An 18,080-nucleotide genomic window follows, 5' to 3' on the forward strand; every position below is an offset into this window, starting at 1 on the left:
AAGAGCAGCAGCGGCTCCTGGCACGTGGGGCTGGCTCCAGCTCCCTGCTCCAGGGATTGCAACCCAGTGCAGAGGGTCAAAGAGTCACTCATGTTTGGCCTGTCCACCCCTCCATTGTGAAAAGGGCCATTGGACCAAATTTCAATGAATGGTGCTGCGACCCAGTGTGTGGGGCTGCAGTGCCACTCCACTTTGGCCCTCAAGGGGGCACTGTGATCTGGCCCGCCAGGTCACAATGCCACTTGGCTTGGGAGCCTTCTCAAATGGGTGGGGGGTGAGGGTGGGCAGGACAAACTACCCTGTCAATGGTATGTGCTGTACGTAATGTGCATACAGATGCAGGCAATCTGTCTATGCCAATGTGGATTTGAAAACATTTCACCTTGACTTTGAAGGGCCAAATTTTGGCTCCTCCTATGTGTGTGTCATCCTACTGGAATCTGTGGGACTGCTTACATATGGGAGGTGAGCATGATTTGAAACACAGTGGCTTCTACTTCCCAGATTGCCATATGGTAGCCCTGTCATTTTCTATACTTCAATTATTTGTATTACAGCAGCATCTCAGAGGCCCACTTGGGGCTCTGGGCCCCATTGAGCCAGGTATTGTACAGACACAACTATCCCTGCACTGAAGAGCTCACCATGTAAATAGCCAAGGCTAGCAAAGGATGGTAGAGGAAATACCAATCAGGTGACATGCCCAAGGTCATGCAGTAAGTCAGTGGCTGAGCTGGGAATAGAACCTCTGTCTCATGACTCACAGTTTAGTGATCTAGCCATAAACCCCACTGCCTTGCCTCACTTCCACCTGCTACCCACTGAGTCAGTGTTGAAACTTGAGAAGTCACTACAGTGACACACTGGAGACTTGCAGGCCTGTCACCACAACTCTGTCTCCTCTGACTGGACTGGAAAGCAAACACCAGCTTTCTTCAAGTCTCTATCCCCAGCACCTGCTTTCTTCAGAAGAGACCGTTGACAACACCTTTGCACCAAAGAAGGCAACTGGAGACAAAGATTTTCCTTTCAGACTCACAGACCCAGCTGCAAGATCTTGGAAACAAAACAGGTTTCTTATGCATTTCCCCTGGTGCTAAGGCACAGTAAAATGTGCTCTCCTCAGGGTGGTCTTGCGCTCAACTAGGGTGTTGGATTTCCTTCCCAAGCATACATGGCTGTGATTCAGATGCTGAGCAATTTGTGACACTCTTCCCCTGGGAAGGAAGAATTCTGTTTGTATGCAAAGGGAAGTTTCTCCTTGTTTGGATTTTCCTTTTGCCAACCTATCTCCCAAACCAGAAAGCAGCGTGAATCTCACTGCACCCCTATGCTGGGGTCAACCCTGGGCGTTGCTCATGGTAGCATCCTCCAATGACAAAATGTCTTAGGATTGTTCTGCCATGGTGACCAAAAGATAAAACTGTATCTATGGATCTTGTGCTCAGACCCATTGCAGGAAACCAGCCCCCACTGGAAAGGAGGAAAACAAAGGTGAGCACCAGCCAAACCACTGAATCACGATGTCTCGCAGGGAGCTGACTTAAGACCAATAGTTTTAATAGCACGGCTGCTTAAAGGGGACAGGAATTCCGCCTTGGGCCTGAGTTTTCAGAGGTATTGAGCACATGCAGTAGTTGTGGTGGCTGACAGCACCCCTGAAAATCAGGTCCCTAATGAGAGGGTGCCTTTGGATGCTGAAGTGGACCTTCTGTGTATCTAAGTCCCATGCTGAGTTGTCTGCTCTTTTAACACCTTCCAGTCTTTCCATAGCTGCTGGGAATTGTTTCAGCCGTCTGGTCCTGGCTCATACCACACCAGTGACACATGCAGAGAAATCAAACCAGGCATCTCCCCACTGCCCCGGGGCACTGGGTCAGCAGCAGTCACAGTCCCTATTCCAATGCAGCTAGTGCTCTTAATGGGGAATTCCTCCGTGGTCTAAAAGGCCATTCACTGAGGGCATCGTGATTCAGAGGAGCTTCCTGTAAAACTATGAGGATTGCAGCTACAATAGGGAACCTGGGATACAGGACTCCTGGATCTGTCCTTAGACTTATTGGGACCTTAGGTTGGTCATATGGTACCTTCTTTGCCCTTCCATTTTCTCAGGTGTAAATTGGGGCTAATACCTACGCAATGGAGCTGTGAGACCAGTGTCTGTCTGTAAAGTGCTTTGATAGCTTTGGATGAAAGACTCTATAGAAGTACAAAGCATTATGCTTGATTATAAGTATTACTTATGATTTGTGCCTTGAGCCCTCCACCAGAGGAGGGCTCCATTGTGCCAGGTGCTGCATAGACATACAATAAAAGACAGTCCCTGCCCCAAAGATCGTACTATCTCATCTGTCCTCACAACACCGCTGTAAGGTAGGACAGTGCTAATATATCCTCATTGGAGAGATGGGGAACTGAAGCCCGGGTAGATTGTGGCTTGCCCAACGTCACACAAGAAATCTGTGGCAATGCAGGGACTTGAACTTAGTCCTAGGCTGGCACCCCTAAACACAGGAATATGTGTCATTAATCATACAAGTGAATTCATTAGTATTCTTTGCAGCACATGGGCTCCCCCTATTAAAACATAACAAGCTAGCAGCCAGAGCCACGTAGACATACTAATAAATGGCAAGTATTTTATAAATGAACTGGGGCCTTTGTTTCTTTTCTAACAAAGTTATTGGGTTAGATTGCTCCAGTCTGGGCTTATTTTCATCTTTTTACTTGAAAATGAGATCCATTCCTTCCCCAACATTCTGTTAAACGGCATTGTTTTAGACAGCGCCATTGTCTATGGAATGGAATAAACACTGCTAAATATTTAACAGCACGTAAATATTTTAGATAGACCCAGCCCAAGAAAGGTTAGGGATGGAGTTTAAACTCTGTGAGGCATAAAGAAGACAAAGGCTTGGGTCGCAGGAAGCTAAGGAAGAGTGCTGGAAAAGAAAGAGTCTATTGCAGGGGGGATTAGTTAAGAATTAGTCTTAATTCTTAGTAGGATGGTAGCCCCTAGATCCCCAGTGTGCTAGGTGCTGTACGAGCACAGTGACACTCAGTGCCTGTCCCGAACAGCCTTCTGTCTGTCTAGACAAGACAAAGGCTGGGAGGGGACAAAGCAGGTCAGTGGCAGGAGCAGAACCCAAGCATTTTGACTCCCTGCCTAGTACCCTGGGCACTAGACAATGTCGCCTCTCAAAGAGCCTCCCCCTCCTTGATCTTTGTGTGGTGGAGGGCCTCGGAGCATGGATTGCCCCCTTTCTGTATAGAAAGGAGACTGTCACCTGCAGGGCACTGTCCCTCTTTCCCCCCCAGCCCCAGCACAATGTGTTCCGTGCGCCTGGGGGCTTCCCAGGGAGGAGAGGTGGGCTGGGCCAGGCCAAGGTGAGTGTCAATCTCCCTCTTGTCCCTGTGGAGTTTACAAGGAACGGCTAATATGCCCTGGATCTATAGTGTCTTTTCCATGCAGCCCCCTCTGCAACAGGGGTTCCTCTTTAGTGGGAATCCCAGGGTAGGTGTGGCCAGGTGGAGTCCCTGCTAGGGTGGCACTAATGGAACCGCTAGGGACCAGAGCTGCCATAGCGACTCTATGAGGATGGTGCTGGCCTCCCACTGACCCCTGGGATCTCTGCAGACTTCAGAAAATTGGAGGGCCTGGGGGTGATGGTCTGTACCATGACAGAGCGCACAATCCACATCCCTGCCTTGTGGAACTTGTGAGGGAATCTCCACGAGAGATGTTTGCAAAAACTTCCTCCCCTGGCTCCCCTCCCATGCATTTTACCACAGGGAGGGGTGATCCAACGCCATCATTTCCTATGACCAAATAAGGCTTTTTAGTTATTATTGGCCTGAGTCTGCTTGCACTTACACACGCACAAGTCAGGCTAACTCCACCGACATCCAGAGCGTGATGCCAGTGGGAGTGAGACGAGAACTAGGCCCACTGGTTTAAATGGCCACACAGTGCACAGCTTTATATACCGAACGCTGCGTATTCTAACTGCGCCTGCACCATGGATGTGCCTGCCACTTTGAAATGCAGACAAAGATGGTCCTCCTTGCCCCAAAGCGTTTACAGAAACACTATTCTCCTCTATTGTTCGGGGAAGTATTAGAAACCAGTTACTTCCCAGACAGAAGAGGCTAAAGCTTTCAGTGAAAAAAGAGGAAGGAAGGATGCTTCCATGCAGTCACGCCAGACTTATCCAGGCTAAAGAAGAGATGCTTGGACAACTTCCCCACATTTGTTGGCTACTCTAGACAAAAATGTGATGCATTAACTAGGATTAGAAGCATATGTAGGGTGATTTGTGCTCACATGCACAGGGTTGGACTGATTTTCACATGTGGGGGTCAAGAAGGAAATGCCCCCACTCCCCTGGGGTTTCACCTTTCTCTGGAGCATTGAATTGGGATCAGGGGTTGGGTGTATCCCACACCAGCAATTTCCAGTATCAACAAGGGGCCATGGGAATTGCTGGAGCTCTGGTCCTTCCCATGTTTTCTCCATTGTTCTCTGTCCATAGTTTTCAGTGGTTTGGATTTCAGTGGCAGTTTCTCCAAAGCCCCACTAATGGTACACCCAGAGCAGTGTAAGGAATGCATCTCCCCGGTTGTGGGCCTAAGTCTATGCTCTGTTACCCTACTTCAGTTCCACTGAACTGAACAGTATATAGCCCAGTATAAAACTGGGTGCAACAAGGTGGAGAATCAGGCCTATCTGTCTGTGATGTACCCAGTAGCTGCTAGTGTCACATTACCATCTTGTGCTCTATCGACAGATTGAGATAATTCTGTATAAAGGATTCAGACATGAAATACAAGGGAAATTCAAGCCAGCCTGACAGAAGCTTTTAGGTCTTACATTCAGGGCCACCGTCAGGCATACGTGACTGTGTAGGGCACCGAAAATTTGGGGCACCACCAGGACTATAGGTGCCGACTTCTCATCTTGCTGAGGGGTGCTCGACCCCCCCACCCCGCTCCAGGCCCTGCCCTTACTCCTCCCCTGCCCCCAAGCCTCTTCCTGCCCCTGCTCCACCCCCGCCCCACCTCTTCCCCGCTTCCTCCCTGAAGCATGCCCTCTCCCCGCTCCTCTCCCTCCCTCCCGGAGTTTGAATGCTGCAAATCAGCTGTTTGCGGCATTCTGGAAGCACTGGGAGGGAGGAGGAGGAGTTGGTAAGCATAGGGCCGCCAGCGTGCGAGAAGCACAGGGGGAGGGGGCAGAGGGAGGGAGCTTGGTGATGGTGAGTGCTCTGCACTCACTAAATTTTCCCTGTGGGTGCTCCAGCCCTGGAGCCCCACACACGGAGTCCGTGCCTCTGACCGGGACAGCAGGGGGGGTTGGCTCCCGCACACCCAGCATGTGCTGCAGTCTCCTTACTAGGCAGAAGGCAGGGGTCGTATTTACCGAGCTGAATGCACAGGCATAGGGGCACCAGTATACCAGCACCAGTATTCATAGAGCAGAACATGCCAGCATAGGGGCGCCAGTTTAATAATACTGTGTAGGGCCCCATAAATCCTAAATCCATAATGCTCACATTGCTGAGAAAAATCTCCTCTTTTAGGTTTCTGAGTGCCCTTCACAGGATGGGAATTTTGCTTGTGGTCATGTACAGATACTATCACAATTGAAGTGAAAGCAGGAAAAGGGAAATGTTAACATCTTGTTCAGGACATGGGATTTCACAAGCTGTGTTCTGAGATCATTTGATTCAGCTGTTTTTGTAGTCCAGTCATCTCCACCACTAAGAAAACCCTATTTTTAAAACTCAAGAGATTAAAATAACAAAACAAAGAAACTCTCCATCTCCTTCCTGTTTGTTACTTTCAAAACTTAGTCTCTTTATCTTAGAAGCCTATTTACATAATGTAACAGATTTCAGTGGCTCCCCTTCGATGGGTTGCTTTGACTAATCAAAGCGCAGCCCGCTGGGATTTTTAATTGCTGGAATTTTCTTTGAACTGTGCTGCAATGGAGTTTTTACTTTGGGCAGTGGAGCGCTTTCTTATTTCTTCAGTAAAAATGTTTCAGATCGAATCATTTGGTCAGGAGATAGCTGGCATGTACTCACCATTAGTAGGTACACAGATGAATAGATATGGGCAGAAATTCACTTCACATTAGACAAAAAGAAAAAGAAGGGGGTTGGAGCTGTGATTCACAGCTGCCAATGTGAATGTGAACTAGAGGGCGCCATGTTCTGCTCACCAAATTGCCTGTGATGCCACAATCCCAATGGCTTATTTTGTAACTGTCTGGAAAACAAATGTTCTTTAAATGGGGAGTAGGAGGGGGAGGCTGAGAGATTCATCTTGGATTAAAAAAATCTTTAAAGCACCTAAGTGACATAGGCTCTAGACTACCAGAATCTGGGACTGGATGACAGGGGATGGATCATTCCATAATTACTCTGTTCTGTTCATTCCCTCTGAAGCATCTGGCACTGGCCACTGTTGGAAGATAGGATTAAATGGACCAGTGGTCTGAGCTGGTATGGCTGTTCTTATGTTATTATGTAAGCTCCTAAGTGAAAAGCATTTCTCTCTTGCAAAAACAGGGTTGTATCAAATAGAATCTTACAATAACCCAGCATGCAGGAGATTAGAAAGGTTGTGTGCATATGGATGTCATAGATGTAATTAAAATCATGAGTTAGTTAGTAAAGTCTCACTGGGAAAATCTGTAGGAGAAAGTTCTGCAAGAAGGAAGGAAAATGCACCAGGTTCCCTTTGCAGGGTTCTCTCCAAATCATTCCGTCAGGGATTTGCCCCATGCACAAGGAACAGGCGGGCCACACACAGATCCTGAAGTATAAGGAGAGACCTGGGCCTCCCACTGGCACTGGGCCTCCCTGCCCCCTGGCAGCTGGGCTCCATTGGACCCACACTACCAGGGGCATCTTCCATCAGTGGCTGCCTCTGGAACTCACCATGAATAAGGGCTTCCATAGCCCAGGGGAAAGTCAGGGAGATCAGAATAAAGCTGCATTAACGTTTATGTGCTTTCCCTGTGGATTTAGGAGTGGACAATATATGCACCCCAACCCATCATCCCCTAGCCCTGTAAAGGCCTTGCTCAGGATCCAGGGAATTCAGGAGGGGAGGTGCTGTGGAGGCAGCTGATCCTCCCACCTTTTATGATGAGTGGAACTGGAAAAAGAGGGTCGAGTTTCAGGAGGAGACCCGGTTTGGTGGGTCACCAGAAGCTGTGGAATGCAAGCTCAGGCCAGGTTGCTACTAAACAAACAGAGGCCTCTTACTCTACAGGTAATACTGCCTTCTAGGAATGCTCAATTAAGATCTCTTTCCTGCAACTCTGCCTGTTTGCTCTATCCCTTATGGCTAAAGAAAGACTGGGAGAGCTTCATGGAAATCTTGGTAGGGTTAGCTGGCTCCATGCTTTGATAAATTTCTTTTCAAGTGTCACATCCTAGATCATTTAACATTTCAATGGACTTTTCACCATCTGTGCAGTTTGTTTACATTTGTTTGTTTACATTTACAACTTCACACTCTGCTGGAGATTTAAACTAGACTGGTGGGTTGGACTTTGGTTTCTCATCAGCTTCACTTCCTGGTTCTCCTGCCCTTAGCAGGCTGCTGTTACATGGGGATCACCTATGATAGAGGGGAATGATTTAATGAAAAAGCAAACACACTCTTGTCAGCTGGAAGCTTGCCAATTTTTGCATTGTTTTGTTAATGGTGCTGCACAGATTATATTTTTGTTCTTGACGTTGGTTGTACAGTTTGTCCTTTGGTGTCATTGCTTTGCCTTTTTAATGTAAAGGAGGTGCTGGGGAACTGTGATATAGACAGATCCCCTTCGCAGCTGTTGGCTTTCTTGTCTGGGCACCTCAGGGTGTGGTCAATGGGCATATTTCTCATTGCAGCTGCCCCATCCTTTTGCATACAGAATTGCAATCAGCTGGGGATCAATTAGAAGTAGGCTTTGCCTCAGAAGTTCTGCTTCTGACAGTATTACATATACTATGCAGAGTTAGGCAAATGCCACACAATGTTTTGCTGAGTATTAACTTGAAATGAAAACTGAATTCAATTGAGTTCAATGGAACCACCCTATGCACGTGACTTAAGGCAAGCAGGTATATGGCTTTTAATGTCTAATATTTGATGTCTTTTCCATTTGTTTTTAACTGAGGACTTTGTTCTGAGACTCACGCTCAATTGCATACTGTTGTGATTTTTGCATAGGGTCTGTTTTCATGTAGTAATGCCTGTTTTGGAATAAAAAGGAAACCTGATTTCACTTAAATTAAAAAGAATCACAAATATCTCTATTAATTTTAGATTTTATAAAACAAGCCCATCCCTTCCCCTTCCCCTGCTTATAAACAAAGCTGAAATTTGGATCCTAAGCAAAGTGGACAATGTTCCTTTAAATATACAAAAGGCAACTCAAACACTGTGACTCAGACTACATACACATTTCAGAGTACATATAACATTACAAACAATTCAAGGTGTGATTTCAGAGCTATTATGGTGTTATCAGAACCACTTCATATAGGTGGGTGCATAGCTTTATACCTCAGCTGCATTATACCTGCATCTATTATACACACATATATAAAGAAAATTAAACTTGGCTAGTGTTAAGAGCCTGACCCTGCAATTTACAAAGTGTGGCCAGAGCCCTGCTGAGGTCAGTGGGACTTGCCATGGTTATGGGGATCTGTCCCAGTGGAGGATGTTGTAAAATGCATGGTTGTGACAAAATCACAACCACCTGAAAATCTGCACCTAAGGAGGAAGCTTCACGTTAAACTCAAGTAACTGGTGAAGAAAGGACCCAGTCGACAATAGCACGCATCAAAAAAAGCCACCCTAGCCCTAATCCTCCAGGCAAACTCAGCTGGGCTTTGCCCTGAATAGAAGACTACAGGATCCAGCTCCACAAGTGAAAGAATGAGTATCAGCCTTTACCTGGCATTTCCTCTCTCTGTTAGTTGTATTTTAAGCAGATATAATTTCTCTGATATTGAAGAGCAAGTGTTTCCTATCAGGTTTATGAGGGCCATTTCTTTACCTGAGAGAGGAAGACGGTCTCTTGAATACACATTTAGTTAGTTGTTTGGAACACGTTATTTACAGGAAGCAGCACTGTTCTGCTCTCTGTTGAGGACAGAGTCAAAGGAGCCATAGAAACTAAGAGCCAAATCCTGCTTGCCTAGCTCACATGATCACTCCCACTGACTTAGTGGGGCAGCTTCCATGAGTAAGGTGACCAGGATGTGGCCTTAAAAACCCAGTTCTGTAACCCTTGCTCACAAAAGCAGTCCTTACTTGCTATGAGAGTTCTCAGCCCTTACTCATGCCAGTAATCCTACTGGGGTAAGTATGGGCCGACGGTTAAGTAAGGGTTGCAGAACTGGGTCCAAATTTATAATGTATTCATAGATTTTTAAGGCCAGAAAAGACCTATCTGACCATGTGGTCTAACCTCCCACATGACACAGACCAAAGAGCCTCCCCCAATAACTTTTGCACCAAGCCCATAACTTCTGATTGAGCGACAGCATATATTTTAGAAAGTTACCCAGTCTTGATTTAAAGACTCTAAGTGAAGGAAAATCCATCACATCCCTAGATAAGTTGTTCCAATGGTTAATTCCCCTCACTTTAAAATGTGAGCATTATTTCTAGCCTGAATTTGTCAAACTTCAGTTTCCAACCATTGGATCTCATTCTACCATTTTCTGCTAAAGAGCCCTTTATTAGAAGCAATCTCTTCCCTGTGTGGGTATTCATTGATATAATGAATCTCTTAACTTTCTCTTGGATGAACAAGTTTATTTAGTCTCTTGCTAGAAGGCACATTTTCTACACCTCATATCATTCTTGTAGCTCTTTTCTGAACCCTTCCCAATTTTTCAACATCCTTTTTGAAGTCTGGACACCAGCTGTGGACACAGTATTCCAGTAATGGTTTCAATAATCCCAGGTACATAAGGTATACTACCTCTCTACTATTATTTGATAGTCCCCCCGCTTACACATCTAAGGATCACATGTGCTCTCTTAGCTACAGCATTGCACTGGGAGCCCATGTCCAATTGGTTATCCACCATGATCCCTAAGTGCTTTTCAGAGATGCTGTTTTCCAGGATACAGTCCCCCATCTTATAAATATGACTTACATTCTTCATTCCTAGGTGTTTGACCTTGCATTTTGCTGTGCTAAAACATATGTTGTTCAAATGAGCCCACTTTACCATAACTGACCTGGTCCCATCACTAATGACACAAAAATTGGTGGAGTAGTAATCTGCAAATTGTACCAGCAATTATTTTATATTTTCTTCCAGGTTATTGATAAAGATGTGGAATAGCAATCGGCCAAGAACAAATTCTTGTGGGACCCTGGTAGTAACATCCCCGCTGGATGACACTTTCCCATTTACAGTTGCTTTTTGTGATCAATCAGTTCAACAAATTTTAATCCATTTAATATGGGATGTATTGATATTTTTTTAAATGTTAGTTTTTTTCATCAGAATGTCATGCAGGACTAAATGCCATACAGAAGTCCAAGTACATTATGTCACCACAGTTACCTTTATTAACAAAACCTATCTCATCCAAATACCAAAACAAGTTTGACAAGACCTATTTTCCATAAAACCATGTTGATTAGCGTTGGTTATGCTATCATCTTTTAATTCCTTGCTGACTGCATCCGATGTTATCCTATCTATTACTTTGCTCAGGACTGATGTTAGACTATAGTTTCCAGGGTCATCCTGTCTACCCTTTTAAAATATTGGTGCAACGTTTTCTTTTTTTCAGTCCTCTAGAACTTCCCCAGTGATGCAAGATTTGTTAAAAATCAGCTATAATAGTTCTGAGCGCTCCTCAGCAAATTCTAAAAGAATATTTTTGGGTGCAAGTTATCCACTCCTCCTGATTTAAAAATGTTTAACCTTAATAATTGCTGTTTAGCATCCTTCCTAATTACGGATGGAATAGAAAGTACTTCTTTATCATTGTAAGATATGAATATATCCTCAAGATTCTTTCTGAATACAGAACAGAAATATTGACTATTTCTGCCTTTTCTGGACCAGGATTGATAAATTTACCATCTTGATCTAGTTTCTGAGTTACGCCATTACTAGAATTTCATGTGTTCCTGATATATTTAAATAACTTCTTCTTGTTCTTTAATCATACTGGCCACAGATTTATTCACTGATGCTTTTAGCTTTCCTTATCAATCACCTGCATTTACTAACTGCCAATTTGTATTCATTACTATCAGCATCCACTTTTTCTATTTGTTATATAAATTTATTTATTTATTGTTGTTTTCATCTTTCGTTTATGACTGCAGCATTGTGAGGGTATTCATTTTTCACTTAATAAAACATTCTTAAACAATTTCCAATTATTCACATTTTTATGTTTAAATATTTCCTCCCACCAATTTTGCTCAGAATTGTTTTCAGCTTTGGGGAATTGGCCATTTAAAAGTACCAAGTATATTATTGGTGAGGACTATATTCTGTTTGCACGTAGTAAAGGAAATTAAATTGTGATCACTTGCATCTATGGAACAATCAGTTTTTAGTTTGGTTATCAATTCCTCTTTCCTCATCAGAATGAGGACTAATACTGAACAACTAAGTTAGTTGCATTATTTTGTGTATTAGAAAGTTATTGATAACTTTTAGAAACTCCAAGTATGTTTTACCAGCATTAGCATGAGACCCCTAGCATATATCCATCAGACTGAAATCCTCCATGATATTGCACTTTTTCTTTCCACACATTATTGATAGATGATTAAGGCGCTGCTCTTTCTGTTCCTTGGTCTGATTCGATGGTGTATAGCAGACCCGCCCCCTCTCCTCAGTACCCTGTCTTGTGATTTATCAGTTACTGTATTGATCCATAAGCATTTCAGGTGCTGTCCTTCTGAACTGTCAGTAATTCTAAAGAAGGTAACACACATTTTTGATGTACCATGCCATTCTCTCCCCTTCTGTCCATTCTTTGTTCTAAATTGTGAGTTTCCAGTGATTTTAACATTTCAGTCATCTGAATCATCCCACCAGGTTTCACTGATACAAATCAGATCAAATTCCTTTTAGAAATTAGTGTTTCTAATTCCTTCTGTTTGTCACCCGGCTTCTAGCACTTAGTATTTTAGTTGGCTCTCTGTTTAGTACTCTGATCTCTCACACACAAGAGCTGGAGCTGACACCTTGGTCCAGTCTTACATTTTCCAGACAGATAGGAAATGAAAATGCCACAGAGACAGTACACTCAGTGCCTATGAGAGAGAATCCCCCAGAGAATAAGTGGCACGATGCACTGCAAAAGGCATTCTAGCCACATGTGAGGCCATGTTTGGTGTGTGTCTCTGGGTGTGGTGAATCAGGGGAAATTAAAATGGAAGACTCCAAGAGCATGAAAAGATGCACCAAGAACCTGCTAGAAAAATAATACTTAATGGTTCTCATTATGGTCTGTTGTGTAGGTACGAACTGAGCATTGGTTTCCACCCTTTCTCTGTATGGTAAAGTGGTATCAAACAGTTCTCAAAATACCTTTCTGCCCCATACAGTGGCTTTGCTTTGAATTTCTTTACACATTATGTTAAATGTTGTTGTTTAAAATAAGACCCAATCCAGTTTTGTGGGTAGGTGGATCATTTCAAAGGGAACGTTGCTCAGTTTCTAATGTAAATCTGATGGTGGCAGGAAGGGGGGTACGAGTGTGCAGATCTCTCCAGACCCATATTTAAGAACTTCGGGGCAAATTAGAGTCTAGGAGAAGATTTTTGGACAATAGAGTTGTAGATAGAGCCCTGTGTAAATAAAGGAAGATCTAGTGGATTCTTACTCATCTCTAGCTGTATATATGCACACAACTTATACTGAATTAAAATAGGTTGTGAATAGTACCCACATCTATTAACCTGATTTCACTCATGTTTATCCCTTCGGGGAGACAAGGTGGGTGAGGTGATATCTTGTACTGGTGAGAGAGACAAGCTACTCTACTGGTGAGAGAGACAAGCTTCAGTGTTTTCACAGAGCTCTTCTTCGGGTCCTTTGGGGAATGTTATGGGCCCTTTCTCTAGAGCAGTAGCAGGAACTTGTTCAGTTTCATTAATCCTTCAATGAGATGTTTAGCTACAATGGTATGTAATCAGCCCTTAAAAACGCCAGGGCTTGCTAGCTAACATGACCTTGTCCCCTCACACTCCTGCCCGCACCAGCCTGAGTATGCTTCAATATATCACATATCAGACTCTTACTAGCAGGAAGGAGATTTCAGCACCTGCCTGCGGACAGCGCCCAACCCTCAGCATTGATCTCTCACCTGCACCTGGCACATGCTCTCCTAGTGACACCAAACAATAGCCTCTGACAGCTCTTCTGACACCAGCCAGCAAGCAGCGAACCCACTCCTAGACCCGCAGCAGGGAAGCCCCCTTTCTTCCTGCTGCCAGCTGATCCCACACAGCCAGGGAAACCCACTCCCACCCTAGTGCCACCAGCTCCGAGCCAGGCAGGGCCCCTCTCCCTTCCTGCTGCCACCTGATCCCAGCCAGTCATATAACCCACCCAACCTCCATGGACACCAAAGCTCAAACAGCCGCCTCTCCTCCAGAGGCCCCTGTCCAGTCCAGCAAACACTCATCTACCTTTGAACACCCTCCCCCCCCGTCCACCCCACTCACCCCAAATCCTGCGCAGCCATGAAATCTTCATCCAATCTTCACCGAGCCCCTAAAGAATCAACCAATGCCACATCTCCTGCCCACTCCCACCCCCAGGAAGATCCCCCCCACGCACACACACATGCCAGATTGATCCCCCTGCCCATCCCACTAACAAAAGTTCCCTGTCCCCAAAGCCCCTGCAGCTCCCACCCTCAGCCTAAGCAGGCAGAGCCTGGCTGCCCCTGGCACTGATGGCCCCCTGACTGAGTAGATGCCTAACAACTAGCCATTGCACCTCCAGCCTGCCCTGGGCTCTCTCTCACCAGTGACCCCTGCCATGGTCCTAGCCCTGCCAAGCCAGCCACGCAGGGCAGTCCTGCTCGCTAAGTGCCCAAGTAGGGTGACCAGGTGTCTGGATATTAGGGGCATTGTCTTATATAGGCAACTATCCTCCCTGAAGATAAGTGTCCCCATTTTTCACCCTTGCTATCAGGCCACCCTAGCCCCGACCCCAGGGCTGGTGCAATCCAGCTTCCCTTCGCCCCGGGCATGTGGCCTCCCCGCAGAACAGGCCGGCTCCGACGCAGCCAGCATCCTCCCTGATGGCCCGGTGCCAGCAAATTCAATCGCACTGAAAAATCCAGGGGTGCGGAGCGGGCGGGGGGGACGGACTCACCGAACATCTGGATGTGCCCCTTGGTGATGGGGTTGAAGCTGCCGCAGGACAGCAGGATAACGTGGGTCTTGGTGGTTTCGGTCATGGTGCTGCTTTTCTGCCAGCTCGCTCCAGCCTCTTTTTGTGTCTCGGTGTGTCTGCAGAGGGAGGAGGGAGGCGAGGCGCAGCCGGCGCTGTGGGCTCCAAGGAGCTGAGCCAGACGCAAGCAGCATCTCTCCCCTCCTCCTTTAACGCTTTCAGTGCCACAGTGGGGCTGCTGGAGACACACACACTCCAGAGAGAGGCTGCTGGAGACACACACACCAGAGAAGGGCTGCTGGAGACAGACAGACAGACACCCACCCCCTAGAGAGGGGCTGCTGGTGCCTGGAGATATAGTCACTCACACCCAAAATTAGCTATGGCACCAGGATCTTTCTGGAGCCAGCCAAATTAAAATGCCTGAATAGAGAACAAGTCCAGCCACTCCTACTACCCCCAAACTCTGGCACACCCCAGTGCATCAGCACCACAGAACTCAGGACCCAGCACGTGACTCCTGCCAGAGCCGTACAATTTTTGCCCTTACCACCCAAAGAGCATGGTATGAGTACAAAACAAGCATAGTTGTTCCTGCTGCACTAAAATATCCCAAACCATGATGTAGCCCAGCATATGAATGCCACAAACAAACAACCCAACAAACTACATATCTGGCAGCTGGATCTTCAAAATGTTTGGCCTCAAACCCCAGTATGTACAATCTAAATGGAAAACAGGGTCTAGCCCCTCCTACTTTGCTAGGAAAATACAGACCTTGATGCAGCCTGGCCCAGAGCCCTGGAAAAATGCACATCTATTAAGATCCAATGGTTGAAAGCTGAAGCTAGTCAAATTCAGACTGGCAATAAAGCATTAATGTTTAACAGTGAGAGTACTTAACCATGGGAACAATTTACCAAGGGTCGTGGTGGATTTTCCATCACTGGCAATTCAAGATCATGATTAGATTGTTTTTGGAAAGATATGCTCTAGTTTAAAAGGAGTTATTCTGGGCAGGGTCTGAGGCCTATGTTACGGGGGGCGGGGGGGCAGACTAGTCACTTGATGATCAGAATGGCCCGTTATGGCTTTGGAATCTGAGTCAATGGATCCTGCCAATTTTTACTCCAAACTCTACTGAGGGGAATGTAGTAGCTCCCAGAGCACCAACCCCCCGACTCCTGTTGCACAGTAGCACCACAATAATATTTATTATTTGTATTACAGCAGCACCTAGGGGCTCAATTGAAGCCCGGGCTTCATTGTACTAGGCTCTGTACACATAGTAATAGACAATCTACACATGCTCACAGCCCGCTACCACCCCCAGAGAAGGGCTGCTGGAGACTGGATTTCCCCCCTTATATACACACACCTGGGAGGGGCTACAGAAGACAGGCTTCCCCTCCCGCAACACCACACAGCTAGCAGGAGTTGTTGGAGACGGATCCCCACACATACCCACCAAGAAGGGGCTAATGGACACTGAATTTCTCTCTCTCTCTCTCTCACACACACACCCACCCACCCCGGAGGGTCTGCTGGAGTCTGGGTTACACACAGCATAAAGGTGGTTCTGGAGACTGGATCTTCTCTCCCTCCCACCCACCCCCTCCCCGGGACTGGATCACATGTATACACTCACACCAAGATAGGCTACAGCAGGCTGGATTCAAACACTCACAAATGCTCTCCCCCACCCCTCCAGCTCAAGGGTATCTCTATCCCTTGAATTCCTCCTAACACCAGGGAGATTCTATCCTCTGCAAGCAGCTTCCTTCCCAACACAGAGTAATTCTGCATGCAGCTTTCTCTTTCTTGCCCTTCCTCTAACAAAAACACAGATTTCTTTCTGTCCTTTTCCTTAAGAGATTTCAAAGTACCAAACATTTATTGTTTATACTGCAGGCTCTTTGTCTCTGTTAGTTCCACAATACTATACCCATCTTTCTCTCCCTTTTGTGCCTCTGTTTTTCATCTCTGATAACAACAAAGGTCTGTATGGCCCCAGTTTATGTATTCCTCTTTACGGTTCTCACTATCAATCTGCACAATCCCCTGCTTGCTAGTATGGATGCATCTTTTTATTTCCAGGATTGGACTTGAAAAGTTTTGTTTTGCGAAAGGCCACAGATCCAAGTTCTGATAGCAGTCGATGAAATCCTTAAGCCTATCGGAAAGTTCTTCCAGCTACAGAGAATTCAAGCCCATTTGCACAGGAAAATCTTATTTATTACTTGCATTATGGGAGCACCTAGGGGGCCCATTGTACTAGGCAATGCACAAACACATAACAAGAGACAGTCCATCCATCCCAAAAGCTATGGGACCCAATAAAACACACACCTGGAGTTTCTTTCAACCCACTGTACACAGAGGCTGTCCCTTGTCCCTCTGACTAGATTGCCATTGTCCATGGGAAAGCTTCCAAGATGTTGAAAGAATGTTTTCTTTCCTAGTCTCTTTTTTTTTTTTTTTTTGTGGTGTTCAGCTGTCTAGAATTCCAGAGGAATTGCAGCATCATTGAAGCCCTGGATGAGCTGCTAGGAGGATTGTGTGTTGATGGCATTCCTTTTCTCTCTTGACAAGCTTGTTCAAACCTCCTCGTGGTTGATACCTCACAAGCCCCCTTCTGAATAGCCCTTGAAAGCTGAAGGCTCTAGGAAAGTCTGACATTTCTATCCATATGTCTCATCTGTCAAAATTAAACAAACAGCACTCTCTGCGTAAAGCATAGAAAACAGGAAGCAGTTTATATGCAGCAGTGAGGGCTCTTTTAAGAAAAAGACATTGACAACTAAAATGGAAGAAGCACTAGAAAATACTCCCAGGCAGAAAGAAGTTGTGTTAAGGTTTTCAATATCTCTCAGCCACTTCAGGGAAAAATCCTTAAGGATGAGCTAGGATGAAAATAATGTGTCACAGTCAGGAATAAGAGGTAGCCTTGATGTAGGAATCACTGGGTGAGGTTCTATGGCCTGCATCATGCAGGAGGTCAGACGTGGGTGTTCATAATGATCCCCATACGGCCCTAAAACCTATAAAGTTCTCACAGAGGACTTAAGTGGTACAAATGTTTTGTGCTGGCTCTCTGCCTGGGGGTGAATTTCACCATAAGAGCGGCCATACTGGGTCAGACCAAAGGTCCATCTAGCTCAGTAACCTGTCTTCCAACAGTGGCCAATGCCAAGTGCCCCAGAGGGAATGAACAGAACAGTTAATCATCAAGTGATCCATCCTCTGTTACTCATTCCCAGCTTTCTGGAAAACAGAGGCTAGGGACACCATCCCTGCCCATCTTGGCAAATAGCCATTGATGGACCCTATCCTCCATGAATTTATCTAGTTCTTTTTTTAACCCTGTTATAGTCTTGGCCTTTACAACATCCTCTGGCAAGAAGTTCCACAGGTTGACTGTGCGTTGTGTGAAAAAATACTTCCTTTTGTTTGTTTTAAACCTGCTGCCTATTAATTTCATTTGGTGACCCCTAGTTCTTGTGTTCTGAGAGGGAGTAAATAACACTTCCTTATTTACCTTCTCCACATTCATCATGATTTTATAGACCTCTATCATATCCCCCCTTAGTCGTCTTTTTTCAAAGCTGAAAAGTCCCAGTCTTATTAATCTCTCCTCAAACGGAAGCCATTCCTTACCCCTAATAATTTTTGTTGCCCTTT

General features: G+C 45.6%; 1 protein-coding gene across 1 annotated transcript in view; it reads right to left on the bottom strand.

Moving 5' to 3' along the window:
* The window catches only part of NMNAT2 (nicotinamide nucleotide adenylyltransferase 2), a 73,713-nt gene extending 59,158 nt beyond the window's left edge, over positions 1–14,555 (bottom strand). Inside the window, exon 1 of the mRNA XM_084636425.1 lies at positions 14,382–14,555. Coding sequence (XP_084492551.1) covers positions 14,382–14,466 — 85 coding nt within the window. The 5' untranslated portion in view covers positions 14,467–14,555. The remainder of the gene's footprint in view (positions 1–14,381) is intronic.
* Positions 14,556–18,080: the final 3,525 nt, after the last annotated feature.

The sequence above is a fragment of the Lepidochelys olivacea genome, assembly GCF_965140295.1.
Source record: "Lepidochelys olivacea isolate rLepOli2 genome assembly, chromosome: 8".
In the NCBI taxonomy this organism is placed as follows: domain Eukaryota; kingdom Metazoa; phylum Chordata; order Testudines; family Cheloniidae; genus Lepidochelys; species Lepidochelys olivacea.